General features: G+C 37.7%; 2 protein-coding genes across 4 annotated transcripts in view; one reads left to right on the top strand and one right to left on the bottom strand.

Annotated features, from left to right (window-relative positions):
* Positions 1–4,478: 4,478 nt before the first annotated feature.
* LOC134846307 (uncharacterized) overlaps positions 4,479–25,782 on the bottom strand; it is a 112,626-nt gene continuing 91,322 nt past the window's right edge. Inside the window, exons 4-10 of one of the 3 annotated variants that reach the window (XM_063863609.1) lie at positions 24,863–25,133; positions 24,607–24,673; positions 11,899–11,968; positions 11,101–11,232; positions 6,962–7,243; positions 5,855–6,063; positions 4,479–5,381 (exon numbers count right to left, since the gene is read on the bottom strand). In XM_063863609.1, the coding sequence (XP_063719679.1) occupies positions 5,187–5,381; positions 5,855–6,063; positions 6,962–7,243; positions 11,101–11,232; positions 11,899–11,968; positions 24,607–24,673; positions 24,863–25,133 (1,226 nt within the window). In that variant the 3' untranslated portion in view covers positions 4,479–5,186. The remainder of the gene's footprint in view (positions 5,382–5,854; positions 6,064–6,961; positions 7,244–11,100; positions 11,233–11,898; positions 11,969–24,606; positions 24,674–24,862; positions 25,134–25,782) is intronic. The other 2 variants (XM_063863610.1, XM_063863611.1) reach the window with 2 other exon arrangements.
* On the top strand, positions 16,404–19,530 carry LOC134846486 (all-trans-retinol 13,14-reductase-like). The gene is made up of 2 exons (XM_063863863.1): positions 16,404–17,023; positions 17,182–19,530. The coding sequence occupies exon 2, from the start codon at positions 17,591–17,593 to the stop codon at positions 19,313–19,315; it is 1,725 nt and encodes a 574-aa protein (XP_063719933.1). The 5' UTR covers positions 16,404–17,023; positions 17,182–17,590; the 3' UTR covers positions 19,316–19,530.

Here is a 25,782-nt window from a genome sequence, read left to right as displayed (position 1 = left end):
GCGAAGCTGCTTAAATCAGATTAAAATTTCATGCTATGAAAGTAAAACGATACAAAATAAGCAGACAATCGCAATTTTGGAAGAAAATCTTTGTATTATTTGAAAAATATTGGCTCCCGGCAGGAATCGAAACCCAATTATGGGAGTTATTTCTGAAGTTAATGTGCAGAAGGCGTCATTGGATTTGACTAATAGATTCAACAAGGGCTTAGAAGCTCATGCTGGAGAGATAAGGCCGCCGGGTAAGTTTCAAAAGAAACTAGCGGAATATGCAGCAAACAGGGTAGCAGCCGGTGTTTCCACCCCTTTTGGGAAAATAAGATGCCAACCAAAAGCACCACCAATGCTTGCGACTAAGTTTGGAAAAAAGTGGCCCAATAATAACACACTACACACTACGCTCCGATTGTGTAAACATAGCCAATATATAGTTCAAAAAAAGTGTCGGATCACTCGTACTATCTCCCCCCACCCTAAGTGACCAACCGTAGAACTCCCCCCTAGCCACGTTTTAAATTTGAAAAATCATTCTGTATATGTCTGCATTTCGAACAAAAGCGCGCACAAATTGGCTGCCACAATTTTTATGTGAGATTGCATTTGAATGCTGTTAATAGCCTCATCTAACGTATTTTTAATCATTTTTCTCTAATAAATTGTGATTTTTTTTATAAATCTAGGGTATACTCAAAGCTCTTTTCTAAAAAAAAATCCAATTCCCCCCCCCCTAATCAATTAGGGGGAATTGCACGGTTGATCTAGTGTCAAATAAATCATTGAAACAAAAAAAAGATATTTCCACATTTTCAATTTAAATTTTTGAGAAAAAAACATCAAGTTAAAATACTTTCGAAGATCTTCATGACTGAAACTTTTGATCAAACTATTAGTCCAATTAAAAGATCTAGATCAAACATTTGTGTTATTGCTTGCTGTAAATATAAACTGGAGAAATAAATGCTTTCTTTCTTTCTTAAAGTAATTTTTTCATGCCGCTGTGATTTCTGAAAATTAAAAATAACTTATTTCATCTTGAAAATCAGTCTTGTATTGAACTTTCTACAAAATTTGCGTCACACTGTTTCATTAGAACTCAGGGAGTCTCTTTTCTAAATTCCAAATCTTTATTGTTGACAAAGAAGAGCTCAGGGACCCTCATTTTATTCTCACTGGAAAAACTATGGAAATAAAGAAATAATATATTTGAAGGCTGAACAGAAGAAAGAACTAATAATGGCAAGTATGACAAAAACTATCTCTTGATGCTCTTATCCGTTATAAAATGGAATCGGAGATTGACAATGGCTATGCACTTGTTTGGCAACAACAAATCTCACACATGTTAACGATCATACTTCGGAACTATGTCAAGAAGATATTTACATAATTCACATTAACAGTAATTGCAAATTGCAGATCAGTATAAAAATAATTTATGCAAGAATATGTGCAACATCAGTCTCCGTTATTTGAACACATAAATATATCGGAATAGCCTACAACGGCTTACAGCTCAATTCAAAAACCAAAGCAATCGCACATCTTACGCAAAAATAGTGGCATGGAATTAATTCTACTAGGTTAACCAGTTTTGAGCTTTGAGGTTCGAAAAAAAATAGGACAAGACGCGGGTCTATAAAACTGGGAGCTCTAGTGCAGACACGCAAAAATTTCAGAATTCTCTGAAGGTGCAAGGGTTCAAAAGATTTTTCCTTATTTTTGTGCATGCACATTAAGCTCGTGCATTCTTCAAAGACTTTTTAAATCTGTTGTTTTAGGTCATACCACCAATTTCAAGGCGAGGAAAAATCATGAAAATTGTGTTCCTCAATTGTCCCAGAAAGTGCAAAAAAAACAAAGCTAAGAAGAAAAACCATTCTACCCAACAATTGCAGCCTCTCGCTGTTCGGTCTCGAGTGACTATCAGTAAGTTCACATTGCCGAATATTGTTTCTTTTATGTATCTATGTCAAATTTTCAAGGCGAAGCGAAGCTTAGCAAAATCTGCGACACAAAGAGAGACAATAACGGATTAAAAAATACCATACAAGTCCATTCGCTTTTTTAACGCCGAACAATCAGCCTCTAACGAAATGAACTCGCGGCCAAATCTTCGAATATATCTGAGCGTCAAGTCATATTTTAAGCATCAAGTCAAATAGATCTACACAAATATGTACCAAATTTTCCCCGTGTCAAACTGATTCCATAATTTTTCAAGAAAGGGGTGGCAATCTCTAAGTATATTAATTAGGGTCTAGGGAAAACATCCGATATGTCAAACATCCGAAGTTATGCAATAATTAGGTAATTATATGAACTAAGATTTTCAAACACAAAACATAGTTCAATTATCAAATTCCAATTTAACCGTCTCTCGGTTAAAGGTCGTTGGTGGACGCGCTTCGCGGCGATAACCGCATCTAATTTTCATTTAGAGTGCTACCTTCTGTTGCCACTGGTAGCACTCTATATAAAAATTGACGCCGCTGCTAACTGCCGTTGACGCCATTGCGGTGGTCACTATCAATTCGGCTAATACATCATTTCATGCGCGAACCGCAGAATTCAGATAATTGCCGTACTTTTTGGAAAATAGCGGACGTTTGCCCTGGTAAAGCTGTTTTTCGGATGTTTGCAACATTTTTTGGTTTTTCGGATGTTTGACACATCGCACATTTGCACGGTACCCTATTAATTAATCAAAATTAGCGAACAAATAAGAATGGAGGAAAAATGAGATTCGCAAAAACTTGAAGGCTCTAAATTCAACAGTTAAATGTTAAAAAACTGTATTTGGAGGCGTTGATTCTTTAGTAGATATCATAGTTGGGGATGGTGAGGGTTGTTTAATTGTTTAAAAATTTGAGCAGCTCTCACATTTGTTCTCAAGCACGTATTTCTTTCAACTATATGTCTGTTCAATGAACTTAGGTTCAATTTTACTTTGATGGGAACGGAGTTTTTTGAGGTTTAGCTGAAAAAAAATCAAATAATACACCGCAGCAATATATGCACACTTTAACCGTAACCTGTTCGATACAATTTCGAAGTTTCATACAAATAGCCGCTTTTTCGAAGTTCTACTTTAGGATCACTTGAACATCTATATTTTACCTCCCAAAAATTGATGGCATTTTCGGCGCATTTCAAGAGGCAATGTTTTGACAAAATAGGGAAACAGTATTTTCAGTGTTCACCGGTGTTCCTAATAGCAATTCGGTTGAACTAAAAAAAAGTCGGCTAAATTTCTCACAAAAATTCTATGTCCGCCCCTGCTTAAGCTGTTTGAGCAACACAAAAGCCTAAAATTTTACAAAACTTTGGACTAATAGCAATTCATAACATAGAAAAACAGTAACGTATGTCATAAACTATTATCAGTTTCTTCGAAATTTTCCATCAAGAAATATTCTCTGCCGCATTCGAATAATGCAATTGAAAAGATAAAAAGAACGAATTGAGTTCAAAATCAGTGACTGTTCAAGCAAGAAACTTAGGGGCCGTTAAAACTTCAGCATCGAATTGGAAATTCGAACTATCTACGACTAACATGCGTCGAATTCTGCATTATAATTTCAGTAAAATATATGGCACTTGTGGCTGGGTTTTATACAAAAACCTCTTCTGCGCCGATAAATCAAAAATAGGGGGAAAATGTTTGGCACAGAATTTTGCACGGTACCCTATTAATTAATCAAAATTAGCGAACAAGTTAGAATGCAGGAAAAATAAAGTTCCAAAAACTTGACAGCTCTAAATGCAACAGATAAATGTCAATAAACTGTTTTTATTTGGAGAGTTGATTTTTTTGTAAATACCATATTGGGGGAGGGGTGGTTAATTGATAAAAAAAATTGAACAGCTCTCACATTTGTTCTCAAGCTCGTATTTTCGCATTTATTTTCAAGCTCGTTTTTCTTTTAACTACATGTTTAGTCAATAAAAGACCAAAAATGCTCCGAAAACATCAAACTAAAAATTGGATCTGCATTTTTTCGATGGGAACGGAATTTTTTTTTACAATTTAGCAGGAAAAATATCAAATAATACACCACAGTATTTTATGCAAACTCTAACCGCAAACCGTTTGATACAATTTCAAAGTTTCGTACAAATGACTGCTAATTCGAAGTTCTACTTTAGGATCACTTGAACATCCATTTTTGGCCGCCTAATAAATGATGGGGATTTTTGGCACATTTTAGTAGGCAAATGTTTTGGCAAAATAAAGAAACGATCTTTTTAGTTGTTACGAGTGTTCGTAATAGCAATTTGGTTGAATTAAGAAAAGTCCGTTCATTTTCTCATAAAAATTCTATACCCGGCCCTGCTTAAGCTGGCTGAGAAAAACGAAAGCCTAATTTATTACAAAACTTCGGAATAATAGCAATTCATAACATGGAAAAACACTAACGTAAATCACAAAATTAATTCAGTTTCTTCAAAAATTTCATTAAAAATTTATTTTTGCCGCTTTCGAAAAAAGAACGAGTTGAGTTCAAAATCATTGACTGATGAAGCAATAAACTTAGGGCCCACTCAAAACTTCAGCAACGAATTGGAAACTTAAACTATCTACGACTAACAGGAGTCGAATTCTACATTATAAATTCAAGTTGCCAGCAAAACATATGGCACTTATAGCTGGGTTTCATACAAGAACCGCTTCTGCGCCGATAAATCAATGATAGGGGTATGTACGTTATGATCCGTGTCATTTCCTGATTCTGCCGTCATATTGACTCTGTTATTATTTTGTTCAGACTTAGCACCATTCTGTTTCGAATCATCGTTTGTAACTTCCAAATTGTGGGGCCTCGGAGGCGCATTTGTTTCGGAATACGAGTTCACAACTTCGCTTTCTTCTCGTGAGCTGATCGAGGACTCGTTTGAAACTTCAAACGATGCTGATTCTCGCAACTGGGAAGAATTGTAATCAACGTTATTTACATTTGGAGTTGACGCGCTGTACGATGATCGTGCACTGGAAGTTCGTAAGCAGTCCGAACTTTGAGATACGGTGTCGACATCTGATGCAAACACACGATCCGAAGTGCGAGACGAGTCGTGGCTGCTCGGTGAACCATTGACCGCCGGAGCCGACTTAGCAGATACATTGGAAGTTAAAGAAGTATTCGACGAGTACAGTGGAGACGATCCCATTTTAATATGTTTCGCTGTTTTCAAAGCGACACTTCCAAAATTGCCTCCCGGCAAGGCTCGTGAAGCTGCGTAGCTATTTTCCAGTGTGAAGGGTGCATGACTTCTGGGTTGCATTTGACGGGCGTCTGAAAATGGTGATGGGGTTTGTAAGGCAGGGATCTGTTCGGCTTGAACGCCGATGTTGAGTTTTGGTCGCTCAAATTCGCAAGAAAATTCTAAACACCACAGGTTTTGATTCTATAATTTGTTTCAAAAATCATATTGGTTGCTTTGAATAACCTTAGCAGCTTTTGAATTCGTATACAATAGCTTGCCTCCACGGGCTTGGTACCACATTGAACATCGATAATCAAAGCTGCAATATTTTAGATTTAAAAATGAATTCCCCATTTATACCCCCCCCCCTCAAGGTAAAATCTCGTGAAAACTTAGTTTTAAAAAAATGGATATATTTTTAAGTCACTGGTTGCTCTTACCTACACGTACCTGTTAATTCGCTGGCTATCATTGGCTAGAACTACGAGCAAAATTTTATTGGTCTGATACAATACAAACAATTGTACAATTGTAGTTAATCTATCTAAACAGTGTCTGTAAAAAATTGAGGGTCGTATGATTTTATCTTTGGCGGAAAGGTTGCTTTGTATTATCAAGATCCTGATGATCAGAATTAATTTCACTTCCTTACTTTGTTGCGAAATCGAGGCAAGGTGACTCCACCAGCTAGTGAGTTGAGCTCTTTATTTGACACGTCAGGTGACCTATTCATAGAAGAAGGCGAGCGGAAGATCTTGGCGTTTCCAGGAGTTGAGCTGCACAAAGAGCTTGTATCGGTGTTGTCTCCCAGAGGTCTCCGCGTGCTACGCACAGATTGAGCCTCCGAGTTGAACGGACTTTCTGAAAGCAGCTCTTTCATTTACCATTCACTTCTTACCGCTCAAGCACAATCAAAAAACTATTTTGATCAGGGGGCGGGTCTAGGATTTTCTTGAAGGGGGGGGGGGGGGGGGTGGGGGGGGGGGGGGGGGGGGGGGGGGGGGGGGGGGGGGAGGGAGTGGATTTTCAAAAAATTTTCGAAAATTTTGTCGACTTTTTTTTAGGTCAACCAAATTGATTTTTCGAGCTCTCCTAAGCACTGTTTTGTCCTTATTTTGGCCGAAAATTCTGCGCCGTAGGCAAAATTTTGAAAAAACAGTGCAAAAAAAAGCGTTTTTATGCACTTTTTAGAAAATTTCGACCAAAAAATAGCGTTTTTTTGGCGCGCGCAAAATTAGTATATATTGGCGCCAACGGCGCCTTTAGAAAAATTTCAGGGCTCTTTTTCCTTTTCCCCCTACCTGCAACTTTTTACTAGTAAAGTTACTGTTCACATTGTCCGATCATTATGAAAATTGACATGCGGACTAATTAGGATTTGCCAAACACATTTGGTCTTCATATTTAACCTTGTAAAACCACTCGTTACACCATAAAATTGATGGTCGTGGGAGGTGGGGGGAAAAGGAAAAAGAGCCAATTTCAGGGTCGGTCGGCCAAAAAAGGATTTCTTAAAAAGTACCAAAGGGGGACCCTTTGGGTTGGCAGGGAGTCGAATCCCTGAGGGGGGAGGGGGGGCGTCCGCCCTTCCCACCTAAATCCGCCCCTGATTTTGATAGAAGATTTGTAGAATATCTGAGTAAGGCCTTTATGTTTTTCATGCTAATGACTCATTAAGAGCTCCCTATCTTTTTCAAAAATATCACGACCCAAGACAATCGATTCTTTGAACACAGCCCTACCATCAATTTTAACCTACCAGTCCTGCCCCTAGATCCCACACCGCTGTCAATTGAATAGTTGTCTCCAACAGATGCTTGGAAGTGTCGATCGGACTTGCTTATGGATGCTTTCAACAAAGCACCGCCGTCTGTACTTCGGTCAATAGACTTGTTTGACCCCGTGCTTTCCTTTCTTGCTTTAGACATAAGAAACTTTGGGAACCATTGTTTCGTAGACTCCTTGTTCAGCATATTTGGCTGAGATCGAGAAAGTGAAGTCTTCTGTAGCTTGCCCGGCTCCGAAATAAGGCGATCACGAACTAAAACGAACGTAAGTTAAAGTTCTCAAAAACTTTTCTAAGAGCATGAAAAATATAACAAGCACAAGCACAATTTTAAGTAAAACTTGAACACTAACTTTGTCAATTTATATCTAGAACAATGAAAACACTATCAGAACATGCATAACAAATACTTGCCGTTGACTTTGAGTATTAATCAGCGGGACAGAAAAGAAAAAACGTAAATTTTTATGTCTTCCACTGATAAAAAAGCGAGCAAAACATTATCCTTGTCTTAATTTGTTCTACAAAACAGCAAAAAATTGAAAAGTAGAAACCCCAATTGGAATTGAAGATTAAATATAGCCAACAGACAGTAGAAAAATAGAAAAATGTTCTGTTTTGCTGGGAAATCAGAAAATCACAATCCATTTTCGAAACTAGAAACCGATCAGGTTTTTCGTGAACTTTTAACTTTCGCTGTTCGAAAGTGAAGTTTGCCTTCCTAACAAAGGAAACGAACTCAACTTCAAAAGAAATCCAAGGTCAAACCGCGAAAAATAAAATTGAGCCTGAACAAGTTTTAAGTCTTCTCCCGAAACAAAAACAAAAAAAAAAATCGCGATCTAAATAAGAGTCTGAACTACGTTCATCGTCTCTTCAAAACCCGTCCAAATTCCGTCGTGTGCACATAAGACAGTTCCGATAAGAAAAATGCTAAAATTTGATAGAAAAATAGGCAAAGTAGTTATTTTACAGTGAATTGAAATCCAATTTCGAAAAAAAAATTCGATCACGTTTTTTTAATACTTTTACACTTTTGCTGTTCGATAGTGGAGTTGACCTTGGTTTTGACAAAGTAATAAATTGAACTTGAAAAAAAAATCCAATGTCAAAGAGGGCAAAACCAAATTTGAGCGCGAACAAACTTTAAGACTTTTCCGGGAAAAAAAAAGAAAAGCAGTCATCACAACCTTTACAATAGTCTTCACTACTTCTATCGATACTTAGAAACATAGCCAAGAAACATATGAAAAGAGTCAATAGCCAACAAACATATGAAAGGAGTCAAAAAATGAACTTAATTTAGAAAAAAATTTCAAATTTCAAAGAAAAAACTATTTGGCCTCAAATCTCTAAAACTTCACACAGAGGCTAAGCAGAGCTTCGCAACACTTGTGATCAAAAACTGAGAAATATCAAAAAATAATATGTCTGAAACAACGTGAAAAAGTTGAATGAACTCTGTTAAAGAAATCGATGGCTCGCAAATCAAGAAACCAATTATTGCAATTAATTTTGAAAATTACAGATGTGAACATGAGGATTCGGGCAACACAACTTCAACTCATGTCATTCTCACAGCCAATAGATAGAAGCGACAAAAAAGTTTTGATTTAAAATCGAGAACCAAACCTGAATTTACTCAAAAACTTTGCTTTAAATCTTGCAAATAAAGAACCTACATGTCCCACAGGAACAATTGACATTCCGAAAAGGGCCTGTCCGTTATTTGCTATAAACTAAGATCAAAACGAATTATAAAAGAAAAAACTACAAAAAAACGAAAGCATGATTTTCAATTATTTCAACAAAAAAAGTTGATACGCAACGTTAAGAAGCTGACCAGGGAAGTTGACTCAAGGTGGAAACGGCTGCGGCAAAATGGATGACAGCTCCCCCTCCCCCACGGTTGGTCCTGCACTAAGCAGGGGCTAATAAAAACAATAACCAGGTAAAAAGTACAAAAAAAAAGGAATTCAGAAAATTTCAACAAGAAAGAACCACACTCCTGAACCTCGTGCAAAGTTTGTCACATATCTTCAAAAACAAAACAATCAAGTAAAAATTGCAAAAAAAATAAACTTATTTCAAATTATTTTGAAAGGACTTTGACATAATAAAACAATACCCTGCGCCAAAAGAATTGATTTCAAATAAAATTGCTCAATCCTAAAACACAGTAAACATAGAAAAAACATGAAAAGTTATTCCAAGCACTAGTAGAAAAAAAAAACAAGAAACTCTGCATCCGAAAAAAAGCTGGAAGTTTTGTCAATCAATTTTTTAAGTTCGGTTTTCCTTTTCTAACAAGAAGTTTGGGAGTGTACAAGAACTAAGATCACATGCATTTTACTTACCCTATGGAGTATGACGAAAAATAGTAATAATTCAATCGAGACCCAGTACCATTTCAGTAGCTCTAGACGAATTGTTAATTTACAGCTGTTAAACGTACATATTAGCTAAAAACCAAAAAATTACAATAGAAAAACTGTTAGGTTTAGTTTTACTTCGGAGGGTTTACAAAAGTGATTCAAATTTTTCAAAAGTTTCTCGTTAGATTTCAACAACTACAGTAAACAACAAAAATTAATTGAGAAAAAAACATAAAACAAGCCGACAAACTTCAAGCCGACCGACCTCGGTGACACAAATATACCAAAAAATCGAATCCGAAAAATTGATTTACAACTCTTCACGTAAACGGCACATATTCTACTTATACATTAACTTTGCTAATAATTAGCAAAACAACGGTACAGGAACCTTGTAGCCGGTATGAAATATACTGATTAGATAATCATTTTTAAACCACCGTTATCACAAAGTTATTCACGGTGAAAAAATCTTGTATTCGATTGCAATACCCTAGCTTGTCGCAAGGGTGAAGAACAAATTAAGATTGACAATTTTAGAACTATGCGACAAGCAGTTGGAAAAGAGTCAATGAACGCAAGAAGGGAGAAAAAAAACAGTTGAAATTTCAAAGAAAATCTATGTATGTATGTATTTTTTTATCAACAATTTATATTATATATATGGCCTTAAAGCTCTTCGAATTTCAGGAATAATTTATGATTGATACATTTTTGATAAAATTAAATCAACTTGAATAGGTAAATGTTTTATTCCGGTGGAAAATCTGAAAAATAAAATCACTATCGAAACTAGAACTCGGTCACAGTTTTTGCGACCTTTACACTTTTGCTGTTCGATGGTGGAGTTTTCAACGAAAAAAAAACCAAATCAAAGCCATCGCGACCTATCAAAACTGTCTTCAAAAAACGTTCATCGAAATTAAAGCTTTCTGTACTTCTATTTAATTTCAATTTTTAGCCACCAAAAAAAAGAAAAAAAACTGTATGACCAAAATTCACTTTTTCACTTTCTCTAAGAACTAGTAATTTATTCAATGTAGAGCACTCAGTTGAGCTCATGGGGATATTAAAAACTCACCCATCGTTTCCCCTGAAAAATCTAAATTTTTTTCCAAATCAACCTTTTAAGAAGCAGAAACAATTTCAATTCGACTTCAAAAAAACCAGCTTCAATTTAGCTTCAAAAACCAGTTTCAACATAGCCAATGGAAGACTGGAAAAGAATAATGAACGCAAGTAAACATAAAAAACACTGACTTTCTTGAAAAAATCTTTTTTCGAATTTCAAAGAAAAAAAATAGATGCCCTTTAAGCTCTTTGAACTTCTAGAACAATTTACGTAGGCGTTTTTTTTGATAACATGAACCCAAATTGAGAAAACTGGAACAATAGATAAAGTTTTTATTCTGCTGGAAAATCTTAAAAATAAATTCCACTTCCGAAACTAGAAACCGTTCACGTTTAATTGCGCCATTTCCACATTCGTATTTGGAGAGTGCTATTTACGTCACTTCCAGCGGATGAATTTCAATTGAACTCACAAAAAGCATTATATCTAAATGCATCAATATTTTGAGACTTTTTCCTGGAAAAAAAACGAACAAAAAATCAGAAAAATCTAGTTAAGAAGAGTCTTCACTACGTTCATTACTCTTAAAAACGTCAGCAAAATACATTTTTCCCTATGTATCTACAGCTACCACTTCAGAAAATAGATTGGAAAGCATAACAAACACTGGCTGGCATTCTTTGCTCCATTGGGTAGAGAAAATTGTGCGTCTATCGATCTGCGAGGTGGATTGGACTGAGTGAACAAGCTGCTTTGAAGCGAAGCTGAACTATTGTTGAAATCCAGATAGCTGCAGCCTAAAAAGCCATGATGCCAGTCAAAAATCAGCTTCTAGTCTAATAAGAGGACAGGTAAGTTAGTAAAAATCTGACTAGAGCTGTTAAAGAAGGCACCTGCTGGTCCATGAAAGCAGACAGTGAGCAAGCATGATTTAAGAACTTATGAAGCCTGAATCGATATTTTCTAGCTGCTTTGAAGAGTGCTTATGACAAAGATTCGATGTGCTTATGACAAAGATTCGATTCATTGCGAGTTTCTTTTCCGGATCTTGTTAACTAGTTCCACCCCTATGGTACCTTGTAACGAATCTCTCCCCCCCCCCCTCCCCAATAAAGAAAGAAAGAATTAAACAGTTAAGCGTATACGATTTTTGTACCTTATAAACTATCCCTCCCCCCCCATTGCAATGGGGGGATAGTAAACAAGATCCCTTTTTTCTTCAATCTGACGTTTTATTTCTTTTTTTAGGTGACGTGATAAGCTAAGCAATCCAACAATCCAAGACTAGATTCTGATAACAGTTAAGTAGCAAATCCAACACACAAAGAGTGCAAAAATTATTACGTATTTCACATTCGGCTGGTTCAAAAACAAATGAAATTTTGAATGCGTTCGATGCAAACAGGTTATTTGATTTGATACAACACAGTGTGGTGTAGGTTAGTGGTGCTTCGCTGTGTTACCTGGGTTTTGCAGAGCGTACAAGTGGTACTCAACTGCCTTCAGAGACATTTCCTTCTCTCTATACTCTTTCTGGTACAAAACAAGAGACCAAATATTATTTCACGGACTTTAAGCTGACCATGACCAGCAAAAAATTATCAAGAAGGCTATCGATATCACACTGCGCATTAGCGTTTTTTCGTTGCACTTTTTTCATTCTGGAGTTCGATCAAATTAAAGCGCAAGCTGGATTCAGCGGTGTATCGACTAGCATAAAGCTCGACTAGCGTTAAATATTTAAAATTGAAAATCGTATCGACTAGTATAAAAATCGAAACGAAAAATTCATTTATAGTCAAAATTAAAATCGCTACACACAATAACTTATATGTACATTAGTTTTTTCGCACGCTTCACAATTTTCGCGTCGATCAGTGTTCGGTTCAATCCATTAGAGGTTCAGGTGAGACTGATCACAATTTATGTGACAAAAAGAACTTCATTTGCTCGTTGATTGCTTAGTTTCTCAGTTGCTCAAATTTATATTTCTCGGAAATTCATCTTTCAAATTGAACAGATTAATGTTGTTGTTGGTATTAGTGAGAAATATTGCTAAAAAAAATTATGCTAGTCGATACATTTTCATATTTTCAAAATTTTATACTAGTCGAGCGGTCACCGCCCGATTCTGACCCGGTCCCCTTAACTACTTAACGGCATCCTTTGTTCGGCTTTCACAACTGAATCGTTTTGATGAAATTTCACTTTTCGAGGTCGTAGAAAAAATATATCACCTTAAAACTCTTTATAATACTAACTTGAAAAATTAAAAAACAATTCAACTTTCGAATTTTAAAGAAAAACTGGATGCCCTAAAAGCTCTTTGAATTTCTAGAACAATTTATGAGACGCATTTCGATAAAAAATGGCCCAATTTGAGAAAAACGGATCAATAGGTATTTATTTTTATTTCGCTGGAAAAAATCAAAACTAAATTCCTTTCGAAACTAGCAGTCAAGTATGTTTTTCGTGACCTTAACAGTTTTTGAAGTTCGAAAATGGAGTTTGCCTTCCTTTTAATGAAGCAAAAAAAACGAACTTTAAAATAAATCAATATTCAAACCGCGAAGAAATGAATGGAGCCTGAACCAACTTTAAGACTTTTTTAACACAATTAAAAGTCGAACCCCGGCAAATCAGATTTCAGCGTGGACAAGTTTTAAGACTTTTCCTATAAAACATAGCCAACAAAAAATTGGAAAAAAGTCAATAAACGCAAGAAAACAAAAAATAGTGACTTGTTTTTTGAAAGTTTCAACTTTCGAATTTTACAAATAAAAAGTAGATGCACTTAAAACTCTTTGAATTTCAAGAACAATTTATTATGATTGACAATTTTTCGATAAAAACTGACGCAATTTGAGAAAACTGGATCAACAGGTATTTATCTTTATTTCGCTGGGAAATCTTGAAACTAAATTCGACTTTCGAAACTAGGTAGAATTTCGTGACAATGACAGTTTTGATGTTCGATAGTGGAGTTTGCCTTCCTTTCAACAAAGTAAACGAACTGAACTTAAAAGAAATTAATACTCAATCTTCAAGCCTTTGATTTTCTGGTTAAAGAGCATATTTGAATTGAATTCCAAATTAAACTGAACTTGAAACCCAGAGGCAAAACAGAGCTTCGCAGCACTTCTGATGCAAAGCAAACATAACATGGCAGCTAAGCGGGAAAAAATAAGACAAAACTAACAAAAACTGATAACATAGCCAACAGACAAATGGAAAAAGCCATGGTCGCAAACAAACAAAAACAAATTTCATTTTGAAAAATTTTCAAAATTCTAGGAAAACTAGATGACCTTAAGGCTCTTTGGAACAATTTATGATTGGCCCTTTTTGATAAAATAAACCTAGTTTGAGAAAACTGGACCAATCGGTAAAATTTTTATTTTGCTGGGAAATTCGATAATTAAATTCCATATTCGAAACTAGTCGATCACTTTTTTCGCGACCTTTAAAATTTAGACGTTCGATAGTGGAATTTGTGTTTCTTGTAACAAATGAAATGAACTAAACTAAATTACCATAGCCAATCGAAGATTGGAAAAGAGTAATGAACGCAAGCAAACATAAAAAACTGACTTAGTTGAAAAATCGAAGAGGAGAAAAAACTTTCGAATTTCAATGAAAAAATAGATGTCCTTTAAGCTCTTTGAATTTCTAGATCAATTTATAATAGGCACTTTTTTGATAACATGAACCCAACTTGAGAAAACTGGACCAATAGGTAAAAAATTTTTTCTGCTCGGAAATCTCTAAAATTAAATCCACTTTCGAAACTAGAAATCGTTAACGTTTTTTTCGCGCCATTTCCACAATCGTATTTGGAAAGTGCTAATTACGCCACTTTCAGCAGATGAATTTCAATTGAACTCAAAAAATGCATTATACCTAAGTGAATCAATATTTTAAGACTTTTTCCTGAAAAAAAAACAAACAAAAATCAACAAGACCTATATAAGAATCTTCACTCCGTTCATTACTCCTAATAAATCAAAGTCAAACCACGAAAAAAGCCAAAAATATGAAAGAAGCATGTTTAGATTTGATTACATCTAAGGCTTGCAAAATCTCTATCTTATCATTCAAAAATCATCGTTTAAAAAAACGCTGGGAAGAGCTTATAAAACAAAATGCTGAGGAAAAACATGAGACCAATGTAAAATAATATGCTGACCAAAACAATCTGATCGAAAACTTATACCAACAAAATTGCGCATAAAATAATGATTTCAATTGCCTTCAACGAAGGAACAACGCAAGCCACGCAGGAGTATTTCAGAAAAACTTCAGAAAAAGCTAAAATTTAAGAGCATTGAAATGACGGAAAACATTTTAAAAAAAACTTTCATATTTTTTTCTAGTTTGTGTAATTAGACTCGAAGAATTTCATTTCAAATTTTTTTGCCAGAGTTAAATCATACGATATGATCAAAAATAAATTGATAAAGCCGGCAGACCTGAAACCGATGTCAAATACTATGAAAATTAACCAAAAAATTCACATTGACAGCTCCTAGAAAAACTCACATTGCAAGCTTGCAATGTGAGTTTTTCTAGGCGCTGCCAATGGGAGTTTTTTTGGTTACTTTTCATATTATTGGGCATCAGTTTCAGGTCTGTCGGCTCATCTATAACAAGCACGCAATTTCAACAATATAGCATATTCGCCACATAGTTGATACATAAATCAACTAACCAAATCATCTTTTGGCCATTCTGCGAACAAAGTTATTTACGAGAAAAGATCTACTACCCGGTTGCTACAACCTTGCTTATCACACAAGGTTAAAATACAATTAGTAAGGAAAAATTTAAACCGCCTTCATGTAACTTTTTCTAGGCAATCTAAATGAGGTGAGAAAATGACTATGTTTAACGTTGAATAACACTTCATAGAAGGAAGATTTTAACCGTAACGTTGACAAGTTGCAGATGGGTGAAGGGGGTGAGGATCTTAAATTAGCCCGTGGAATCTTATGATAAATGGATTTAATGGATTCAATTAAAAACTGATATCTCGCAAGGCAAAATGATATCTCGCTCTTAATATTTCCACACATTTCAGCCCTAATTTTAACCATTTAGCATACTAAATTTCAATTATTTTTCTCCTCAAAGCAGCAACGCGCTTTCAAATACAATTCATAACTCTGCACTGCGAAGCACGCGACACGATTGCATTTATTATATGGTGGTGAAATGTACCAACAAACTTGATAGGGGAAATGCGTGAGACGCATTGAGTGAATACCCTCGGCGTAGGAGCATTTCTCTTTAATTAGAATCTTTTAAATTTAGAATCTTGCGAAAATCTTAAATGCACCTCTTCAATATAATTACACGCTCGAGCAGGGGCGGATCTAAGATTTTCTCGAGGGGGGCGGGGCGGATTTTCAAAAAATGTCGAAAATTTTGACCTTTTTTTTAGGTCGACAAAATTGATTTTCCGAGCTCTCCTAAAACATCAAGAAGACAATAATTTGTCAAATTTTCTGCGCCGCAGGGAAATTTTTTTAAAAAACAGGTAAAAAGCCGTTTTTGGGCACTTGTTGGAAATTTTCGACAAAAAAATCGCGTTTTTTTTTGGCGCGCGCTCCCCCTCAAAGTTAGCATTTTCTGGCGCCCAAGGCGCCTTTAAAAAAATTTAAGGTCGGTCGACCAAAGATAGATTTCTTAAAAAGTACCAAAGGGGGGGACCCTCTGGGTCGGCAGGGGGTCGAATCCCTGAAGAGGGAGGCGTCTGCCCCCCCCCCCCCCCATCCCCCCCCCCCCCCAAATCCGCCCCTGCGCTCGAGCATATTTCACGATTGTCATAACCTGATGACAAACATGCTCGCCAAAAAACGATCCTTCGACTTTCGTCAAGAATTCTAAAACAGTAAGCGCGGTCAGATAGATCAAAAAGCGGTTGACTTCTTGCATTATTTCTGTTTCATTGTCTTATCAGCGCATTTGTTTAGGCGGTTTTAAATTTTCATACTTCACATTTTATACCTTTTGCAAATTGGAACAGCCAACGTAGATCAACTATACGTGCACCACTGGTTTGTTAGTTGGTATATACTTGTATGTGCTAGTTTTCAACGCACACATTCCGAATTTTACATTGCACGTCTGATCAAACATTTTACTTGTTGGTTCGTTAAACGTTATTTTCCATTCGCAATGCATGCTTAAGAAATAAAAAATTACTAAATCAGTCAAAAAAAATACATTTGACATTTATGCGAATCCAACGCATTTAATTCAAAGTAAAATACAAGTATTCGCCACACATCAATTCAATTGAGAAAGTTACACCATCAAGTTTCTTCGACAATCGATATCGCAAGCTATCTTATCATCTGACACAAACCATATATTTGTAAAGATTATAAAGAATAGTTTTTCTCGACTTAATAAACAATTATTGGATCTTTACAATATGCACTTTGGACATTGTTAAATCAATTGACGAAGAGAAACCAAACCGAACCGTGAAAATATATTAATTACACAGTACTCAAAGCAGGATCCTTCTAAAATTACGCAGGCAGCGGTTATCGAAGGGATTTTTTCAAATTGAAACAAACACAGGTAAGCAATTTGTTTCATGCATTCAAAAAAAGTCAGGATACTTAAAAACCGGAACAGTAATTTGTTACGGTGACGTTATTATCCGTGAGTAAGAGCAGCTAGTGGAAAACTACGAAGAATTTGTGCTGCTGTTGTTGATCAAGATAGTATTTTTTCAGAAAAAGCGACTGCCTGTGCATGTGGGGCAGCCGTGGCCGTGATTGCAGTACAAAGCTACAGGTCACGCAAACAGCAACAAAAACAAGCAGGTGCACTGAAGGACAACCCTTTTGCACTGGACAGTCGTAAGCCCCCTCCTAGGTCTCGAGTGCAACCGTCAGACAAGAAAACAGCTTCCAAAAATCCACTTCCTACAGGAAAGGATGACGTAATCGATACTCATTATGACGTCATATGCATTGGCAGTGGTCTGGGATCAATGACTACAGCTGCCACACTTTTCAAAAGCAGGTCAGCCCCACATTTGGACATTTGACTAAACATTTATCAGAGTCTCCAAATCTTTGAGCATCTACTGTACAACGTTACTTTTTCTTTAGATACATCGAGTTCGGGAGAGCTCAGAAAATGTATTCGGTCGAACTAAGAATAAATCGACTAAATTTCGAGTTTTTAAATGAAAATCGTCCCGAGAAAATCATAGTTCAAACCCTGTATAAATCCCCATTAAGAAAAACGGTATTATCAAAATTTTCAATTGTAGGGCGGAAAGTTCTGGTACTGGAGCAGCACACCAAGTTGGGTGGCTGCTGTCACACCTTCAAAGAAGGCCGCTTTGAGTTTGACACCGGACTACACTACGTTGGTAACATGAACGGCCGAGGTTTCGCTAGCCGTGCTTTGGACCAGCTGTCCAATGGACAAATACAGTGGGATCCAATGAGCTCCGTCTACGATGAGCTGGTACTAGGAACTGGACCAGAATCTTTCAAGAAGTTTCCAATCTACGCTGGATTTGCGATGTGGAAACAATCTCTATTAGAAACATTTCCAACAGAGCTGAAAGCAATAGAAAGTTTTGAGAAGCTCCTCACTCAAGCATCTGGCGCGGACATCTGCTTCGGGATTCTCAAAATGACTCCACGGTGGTTCTCAAAACTGTTCCTTAAACTGTGGTTTCTCAGTCCCGTGAAACAGTTTCACATGTACTTCGAGAGAAGCGCTCACGATGTCGTGTCCAGTTTAACTTCAAACATCGAGCTCCAAGCATGTTTCAACTACCTATGGGGCGACTTCGGAGCACCGCCAAAACAAGCACCATTCTTCATGTGCATGGGAGCCAACGAGCATTACATAAAATATGGAGCATTTTACCCGCGGAATGGACCAGCCATAATCCCGTACTACTTGATGAAAACAATTCGTGAAAGCGGAGGACAATTTTACACAAAGGCCAATGTCAGTCAGATTCTCCTACGAAAAGACCAGAAAGGCAAACTTGAGGCCTACGGTGTCGAAATTAAGTCCCAAAAAGGTCCCAAGGTACAATTCACGGCTGAAAAAGTGGTCTCTGGAGCTGGTGTTCTCAACACCTTCCAAAAATTGATCCCACGTGAAATAACTGAAAAATCATGTCCAGATATGAACCGAGTTCTTAACAAAACGAAGCCAAGTGCCAGCTACTTGAATTTGTTTATCGGTTTCAAAGAAACTTCAGCCCAGTTGAAACTGCCTGCTTGTAACAATTGGGTTGTCCATGGTGCTGATTTTGATGCAGTTTACAACGAGTGGATGGGATACGAAGATCCTTATGAGGCCATGGAAAAAATGTCGCTTCCGTTTCTATTCGTCGGATTCCCCTCGGCTAAAGACGGAAACTACGACTACAACAACAATGCCGGAAGCACATGTGTCGCCATAACACTAGTGCCTTACAAGTGGTTTGAAATGTGGAACCACCTCCCGCTAGGAAAGCGAGGCGAGCAGTATGAGGCTCTCAAGACAGCCTTCACTCAGAAGATCTGGGAGAAGATTCTTCAACTATATCCTCAATTGGAAGACAAACGCGAAATATGCGTCCTGGGATCTTCAGTCACGAGTAACCACTACCTGAATACAGACTATGGGGAAATTTACGGCCTAGAACACACATTGTCTAGATTCAGTTCTGACGTGATGTCGAAAGTAAAGCCAAAGACCGAAATCAAGGGACTCTACTTGACGGGCCAGGATGTCACTACTTGCGGCATATCTTCAGCTATTACAGCCGGCGTGATGACGTCTACTCAAATTCTAGGCAGAAATTTGTTCACCGACTTGAAAAAATTATACAATCGTATAGGAGCTAAGTAGATTTAAGATAAACAAATTGTAAACCACTAAATTTGAAGTTAATCTTGAATCAGAGATGAGAAATGAACCCTAACAACGCAATAAAAAATTAAATTCTTACATCTTGGTGTATCGAGACGTGTAAAAATGTCAATCGTTGACAGGCCAAAAAACTTTTTGATGGTCACTTTTTGACACTGAAAGAAATCCTAAGTACAGTGGGGTAGCAGAAGTTCATGCGCATGTATGAAAACTTAGTTTCCACCAAAAAACAGCGGACCTCAACAATTTATGCCCTTTTGCTTGTAGCACTTTTTCATCCTTCCGGTCATCGAAGAATACAATTTTTCTATAATTAAGTCAGGAATAATGTTTCGAATATCAAAACTCCAAATGTAAATTGAGCATCGAAATAAAACTTACTAAGCCGATAATTCTTGAGCAGGCACACGTTTATGTGAACAAAAATCTATTTTTATTGGAAAAACTCCAATCTATCTTAATGCTTAGATAAAAAACTTTTTTCTCTTTGCACGACTCAAACAGAGGCCTCTAAGCCGATCTTTTGTCAGCGAAAACCTATTAGGCAGAAAAAAAGCAAAAAAAAAATGAAATTTCAACAAGCCGAGTTGTAAATTTTTAAATAAATTAAAATGTACTAGTGGAGCGTAAAAACCGTGTTCCTTTTTGAAACGAACCAAAATTAGTTCAAAAGCCGATAAAAAATAGGCCGAAATAACTTGGGCCGAATAAAGTGTTTAAGTGAAACAAAAAAATGAAAAACGAAGTCAATGCAAGTACTATTGCGAATTGCACGAGTATATCAAACAATTAAAACATTAGTTAAAAAATGCGCACAGCAAAAAAAAAACACTCCAAGATGTGGCACGCAGGCCGACAAAAGATAAGCAGACAGTTAATTTGCCGATAATTTCATTTGAAACACAATTTCCCATTTGAAAAAAAAACATCCTGGTCAGAACCGAACCCAGGACCTTCGCCGTCCAAGATGTATTCGTTCCTTCAGGCTAAATAGGGCGGTAAAACCAAAAATTTGAATTCATTATGAAACAAGGAACCACTAGAGATGAGTCCAGAAACCTACTATAGATGAGTCCTGTGAACAAAAAAAATCGCCTTTTTACAGAAAATTACTTAAACAAGAAGCAGTCTTTTTATTGCCAGGGAATCGCTGGGAACTGGACTGAAAAGCAAAAGATTCAAACCGGTTCTTCTCGACACTGGGAGAATTCATGACCTCCGTATCACGACTGAGAGGGCTTTAATAGGACATATCACTCGACCCAAGAGATGATTACCCATGATTATTCAAGATACCTCATTTATAGTGGAAAAACAATTAAACACACTCGATAACAAAATTCCTCCTCACTTTCAGTGGTCGGAACAAAAATATCAATGACGAAAAACAATCAATAAGGAATAACAATCTTTAATTGATAACTAAAACAGTTTCCAAAAATCCTTTCGAAAAATTCATTTCAAGATCCATGCTTTCGAATGAAAGCCTGTAGCTTGAAAAACAACAACAGACAAGCAAAAGTCTCTCGAATTTTTTCTTTAAAGAAAAAATTACTATTTCTCTACACCTGGATAACAAAACCAAGACAGAGACTCGAACAGTGGAAACTAAAGATGCGAAGGCGCGCACGTTACCTTGAGACCAAGTGCGAAGGGCCTGGATGTTACTGAAGTTTCATAAGGATTCAAGATCCATTTCTAAGAAAAGTTGTTTACGGTTCCTATGACGAGAACACAAGCTCTCACGATTCTAAAAGACTTAAAACCGTTGAAACAGCTATTTAACAGTTCGGAAAATTTTCTCATGAAAAAAAGCAGACTACTTCTTCTTCTTCTAGGTGTTCACCCCTGGATCAAAGGGTATACCCTCTCCTCGGGATTCCGGATTTTTGCACGTCCTTCTATGTGTGGACAGATCTTCATTTTAGCCCGATATTTCCTTGCTGTTTCTGTGTTAATTTCGGTTGTCTGCTCTTCCGTTTGACATGTTCTTCTATGGCGCGCGGCGTTTGATTTGCTGACCTCTTTCTGGCAGTTTGGCATTTTATCAACCCCCTCCGGGTTTGTTGGTTTCTCCCGCAGGTTTTTATGTGGTTCTTCATCGTGTTTTCGGTGTTGAAAGTGGTTTTGCATTTCCTGCATTCAAAACTACACTGTGGGTCTTCATGTATGCGTTTCACGTGTATTCGGAGGCTTGTTTTGCTCTTACACACTTTGTCACACTGGGCGCATATTGTCGAGGTTTCTTTAGTTGGGGCGGGGTTTCTGGGGCCCACATCTTCGCCATTGAAGTGTCCACGACTGCGCTCCCACTTTGCCAGGTGTTCCATCCTCTCGTTTACTTTCTTTCGCCAGGTCTTTCTGTCGGCTGCTAGTTCGTCTGCTCTTGTCCATTCTATGCCAGCTTCTTTCTGGATCTTTTTCCAATATAGTAACGTCTTCCTCTTCTTTCCGGGACATTTCGGTCTCCCTTCCAACTTCTCCAACCACCCGAAGACTGCTGCTTTCGTCGGTCTGTTGTCACTCATGCGCAGTATGTGGCCGATGCGTTGGAGTGATCTTTTCTCGATTTTCCATTGTAGCGACTTCACGCCCAGCTCGTTTCTCACGTCTTGCATGTTCTTGCCTTTATCTAGCATTTCGATCAGTGCCGGCTGTTTCTTGTTGCTCCAGATGTACCGGTAGCACTTGTCCACCCAAGATTGCAGGTTCTTGATGTCGGAGGCGTACCACGCTCTAACCGTCACGTCGAACAGGAGCCCGCTCTCCACACAAGCTTCAACCACTCTCGCTTGTTGTTTCTTGGTGATCTTGGTGTTCTTTAGCCGCGCTTTCACTTTCGCCCACAACACTCCAGCTCTCTTCTTTCTGTGTTTCAGATCTTCTTTCGGTCCGCACCACACTCCTAACATCCTTGTCTCTCCGGACTCCTCTTTGCCAAACTCGAGTTTATCTTTGCTTTCGTTGTTCGTTTCTTCAAAGGTTTCCATCACGGCTTTCATCGCTGTCACCCCATCTTCCAGTTCTTCAGTGTCACCAATGGGGGTCGTGTCGTCCGCGAACATAGAAAGGGAGAAAACAACGGTGGAAGCTTCGCTGTTGTATTTGTCGACTTTGTCCGGGTTTGGTAACTTGCTCCCTGGAATCCAGCGCCATCTAACTCTAACACTTCTGTTCTTCTCTTTCGCCCTCTCGTCTCTGGCTCTCTCCGCGATACGCATGACAACTTGGTGGTAGATGTTGAACAGGCACGGGGACGACGGGCAGCCCTCTCTCAAACCTCTCTCTGGGTGCCAAGTGTCGCTATCACCTTCTCTGCCTTTGATGCAGTACGTCGTAGACTCGTGGAGATCCATCAGGCTCTCCAGGAAAGCGCCTCGAAGACCGTATCTTCTCAGCATCTCCCACAAAGCCGGCTTGTTCACTCTCGGGTAAGCCTTTGTCAGATCCAGTAAGCGCGCCTCTGGGTCCTTGTTGTCGCTCGGCTCGTTCACTCCGGCGTCTTTTCACCAAGTCCGTCACGTCTTCTTGGATTCGCATGATGATCTGGCTCGCATCAGGCGTCGATCTGCCAGGCCTGAACCCACTCTGGTTCTCGTCCAAGAGTCCTAGCTCCTCGCTCCACCAACGCAGTCTCTTCGACAGAACTCTCGCCAGGATTCTACTCGATATCGGGAGAAGGCACACTCCTCTGTAGTTGTTCGTGTCATTGCGGCTGCCTTTCTTGTGGAGAGGGATGATCTGTCCACATTTCAGCGAGTCTTCCCACTTGTCCGCACGCTCGTTGAACATGTAGATGACCAGATTTATAACTGCTTCCACAACCTCTGTGCTCGCTCTTCTGATGTACTTCATGCGCACTCCATCTTTTCCGGGTGCCGAGTCTTTCACTTCTTTAACCTCATTGACGGTCGGGATCTTGTTCAGGGTTTTTTTTTGCCTCTTGGAAAACTTCCTCGTGTCTATGGTCTCCCATTTCGCTGACAATTTCCCATTTGAAAAAAAAAACATCCTGGTCAGAACCGAACCCAGGACCTTCGCCGTCCAAGATGTATTCGTTCCTTCAGGCTAAATAGGGCGGTAAAACCAAGAATTTGAATTCATTATGAAACAAGGAACCATTAGAGATGAGTCCAGAAACCTACTATAGATGAGTCCTGTGAACAAAAAAAATCGCTTTTTTACAGAAAATTACTTAAACAAGAAGCAGTCTTTTTATTGCCAGGGAATCGCTGGGAACTGGACTGAAAAGCAAAAGATTCAAACCGGTTCTTCTCGACACTGGGAGAATTCATGACTTCCGTATCACGACTGAGAGGGCTTTAATAGGACATATCACTCGACCCAAGAGATGATTACCCATGATTATTCAAGATACCTCATTTATAGTGGAAAAACAATTAAACACACTCGATAACAAAATTCCTCCTCACTTTCAGTGGTCGGAACAAAAATATCAATGACGAAAAACAATCAATAAGGAATAACAATCTTTAATTGAAAACTAAAACAGTTTCCAAAAATCCTTTCGAAAAATTCATTTCAAGATCCATGCTTTCGAATGAAAGCCTGTAGCTTGAAAAACAACAACAGACAAGCAATAGTCTCTCGAATTTTTTCTTTAAAGAAAAAATTACTATTTCTCTACATCTGGATAACAAAACCTAGACAGAGACTCGAACAGTGGAAACTAAAGATGCGAAGGCGCGCACGTTACCTTGAGACCAAGTGCGAAGGGCCTGGATGTTACTGAAGTTTCATAAGGATTCAAGATCCATTTCTAAGAAAAGGTGTTTACGGTTCCTATGACGAGAACACAAGCTCTCACGATTCTAAAAAAGACTTAAAACCGTTGAAACAGCTAATTAACAGTTCGGAAATTTTTCTCATGAAAAAAAGCAGACTAAAAACAGATCTTCCGTCATCGTCTTCGTAAAGGGTAACAAATACAACATTCAGTATTCATGGGACAATAGGTGATTTTTTAACTTTGCTGTGAACTCTGAAGATTAGAATCCACCTCGACTTTTCATTCACACTTTTTGTGACATTTTCCTTTTTGTTTTTTAAGAGAGCAATTTGCCTTCTTTTCAGAAAATTGAAGTTAAAAAGATACCTAAGGTCAAACCATAAAAGTTCAAACTTGAGTGTGAACAACTTTTTTACTAACAGCACACGACGTAAATATCACTGATTGACCCTTACAAATACAAAAAAAAACACGTAGTAGCTGTAAATGATTTCACATCCGTTGTAGAGTAAACACGTACCTCGAGTCTTTCTTTTCCCTCTACCAGTCTATTCCACTCGCGAGCATTCACGTAGATGACAGTTAGGCTAAACAAAAAGGATAAGTACTTTAAATATTAATTTAATGCAAATTACGAAGCACTTCAATCAGCGTTTTAAGACGGCGATAGTTTAGTTGTTAAATTTGGGGGATGGGGCATATCGGTCAGTAGCAAGTATTTCAAAATAAAACTCAAAGTTAAGCTCATTCCGAGAATGAGTTTCATATGGACTTACGTTATCTCGTTATTCTGCTCAAGGAATTCCTCAAACTTTCCCAAATCGTTGTTGTTTACATAATAGGTCTGCTTATTCAGTGCCGGACATAGCACAGATGAGTCATACTTATTACTATCCACGGCCATACCACTACTAGAGCTTGCAGTGGATCCTTTGCCTCTTTTTTTTCCAGATGTGGATTTTCCTGAGGTCGTGGACGAACCAGACGATGTCGAGTGACGCCTAGCTATAGGGCTGACATCTGACGTCACTGTCAGAATAACATCGCCTAAATAAAACCTCAATCTAGCCACGATTATATTGAAGGGTCCTTTCCAAATTTTTTAAATTGGGCTTCAAAAACTCATTCACCAGGCAAAAATCTTTATTTCATCGCAAGCATTTGAAACTTCAAATGCAAGGACAGCCGGTTACTGTGCATATGGCACATAATGTTCTGACCATAGTCGAAAAAAAATACTTTTTCAAATTAGAGACGTTTTAAGTGGGCTGAGATGAAACGATCTGAACCACAACATAGAAATTAAGCGTATTCGATAGTCATAGTCAAATAGGATAATAAAAAACAATTTGCAGAAAAATAACTAGAGCAACGAAAACAAAAACTGTAAAACATTTATAATTTTCAAAACAATTTAATTTTTTTTAAAAAAAAATTTTTGAAATTTTCGATTCCCAAATTGCGCTTGAAACATCCAAAAACTTAGAGTTAAAATTAAGTTTTCGCGGCTTAAAGCTTGAATAAAATTTTGTAAGCCTGCAAGCTCATCTCATTAGCTCGAAGTTCGACCAAAAATTTTAAACCGACTTTCTCGACACCGAAAACTTTGCGAACAATTTTTATGTTCAAATCACGACTGAAAGTGCATTAAAATGATATACAGCTCGACATTTTTCAACGATTATTTATGGTACCT

Source organism: Symsagittifera roscoffensis, chromosome 5, assembly GCF_963678635.1.
Source record: "Symsagittifera roscoffensis chromosome 5, txSymRosc1.1, whole genome shotgun sequence".
Taxonomy (NCBI): domain Eukaryota; kingdom Metazoa; phylum Xenacoelomorpha; order Acoela; family Convolutidae; genus Symsagittifera; species Symsagittifera roscoffensis.
The sequence above is the reverse complement of the archived record's forward strand: the minus strand, read 5'-3'. Positions and strand labels throughout refer to the sequence as shown.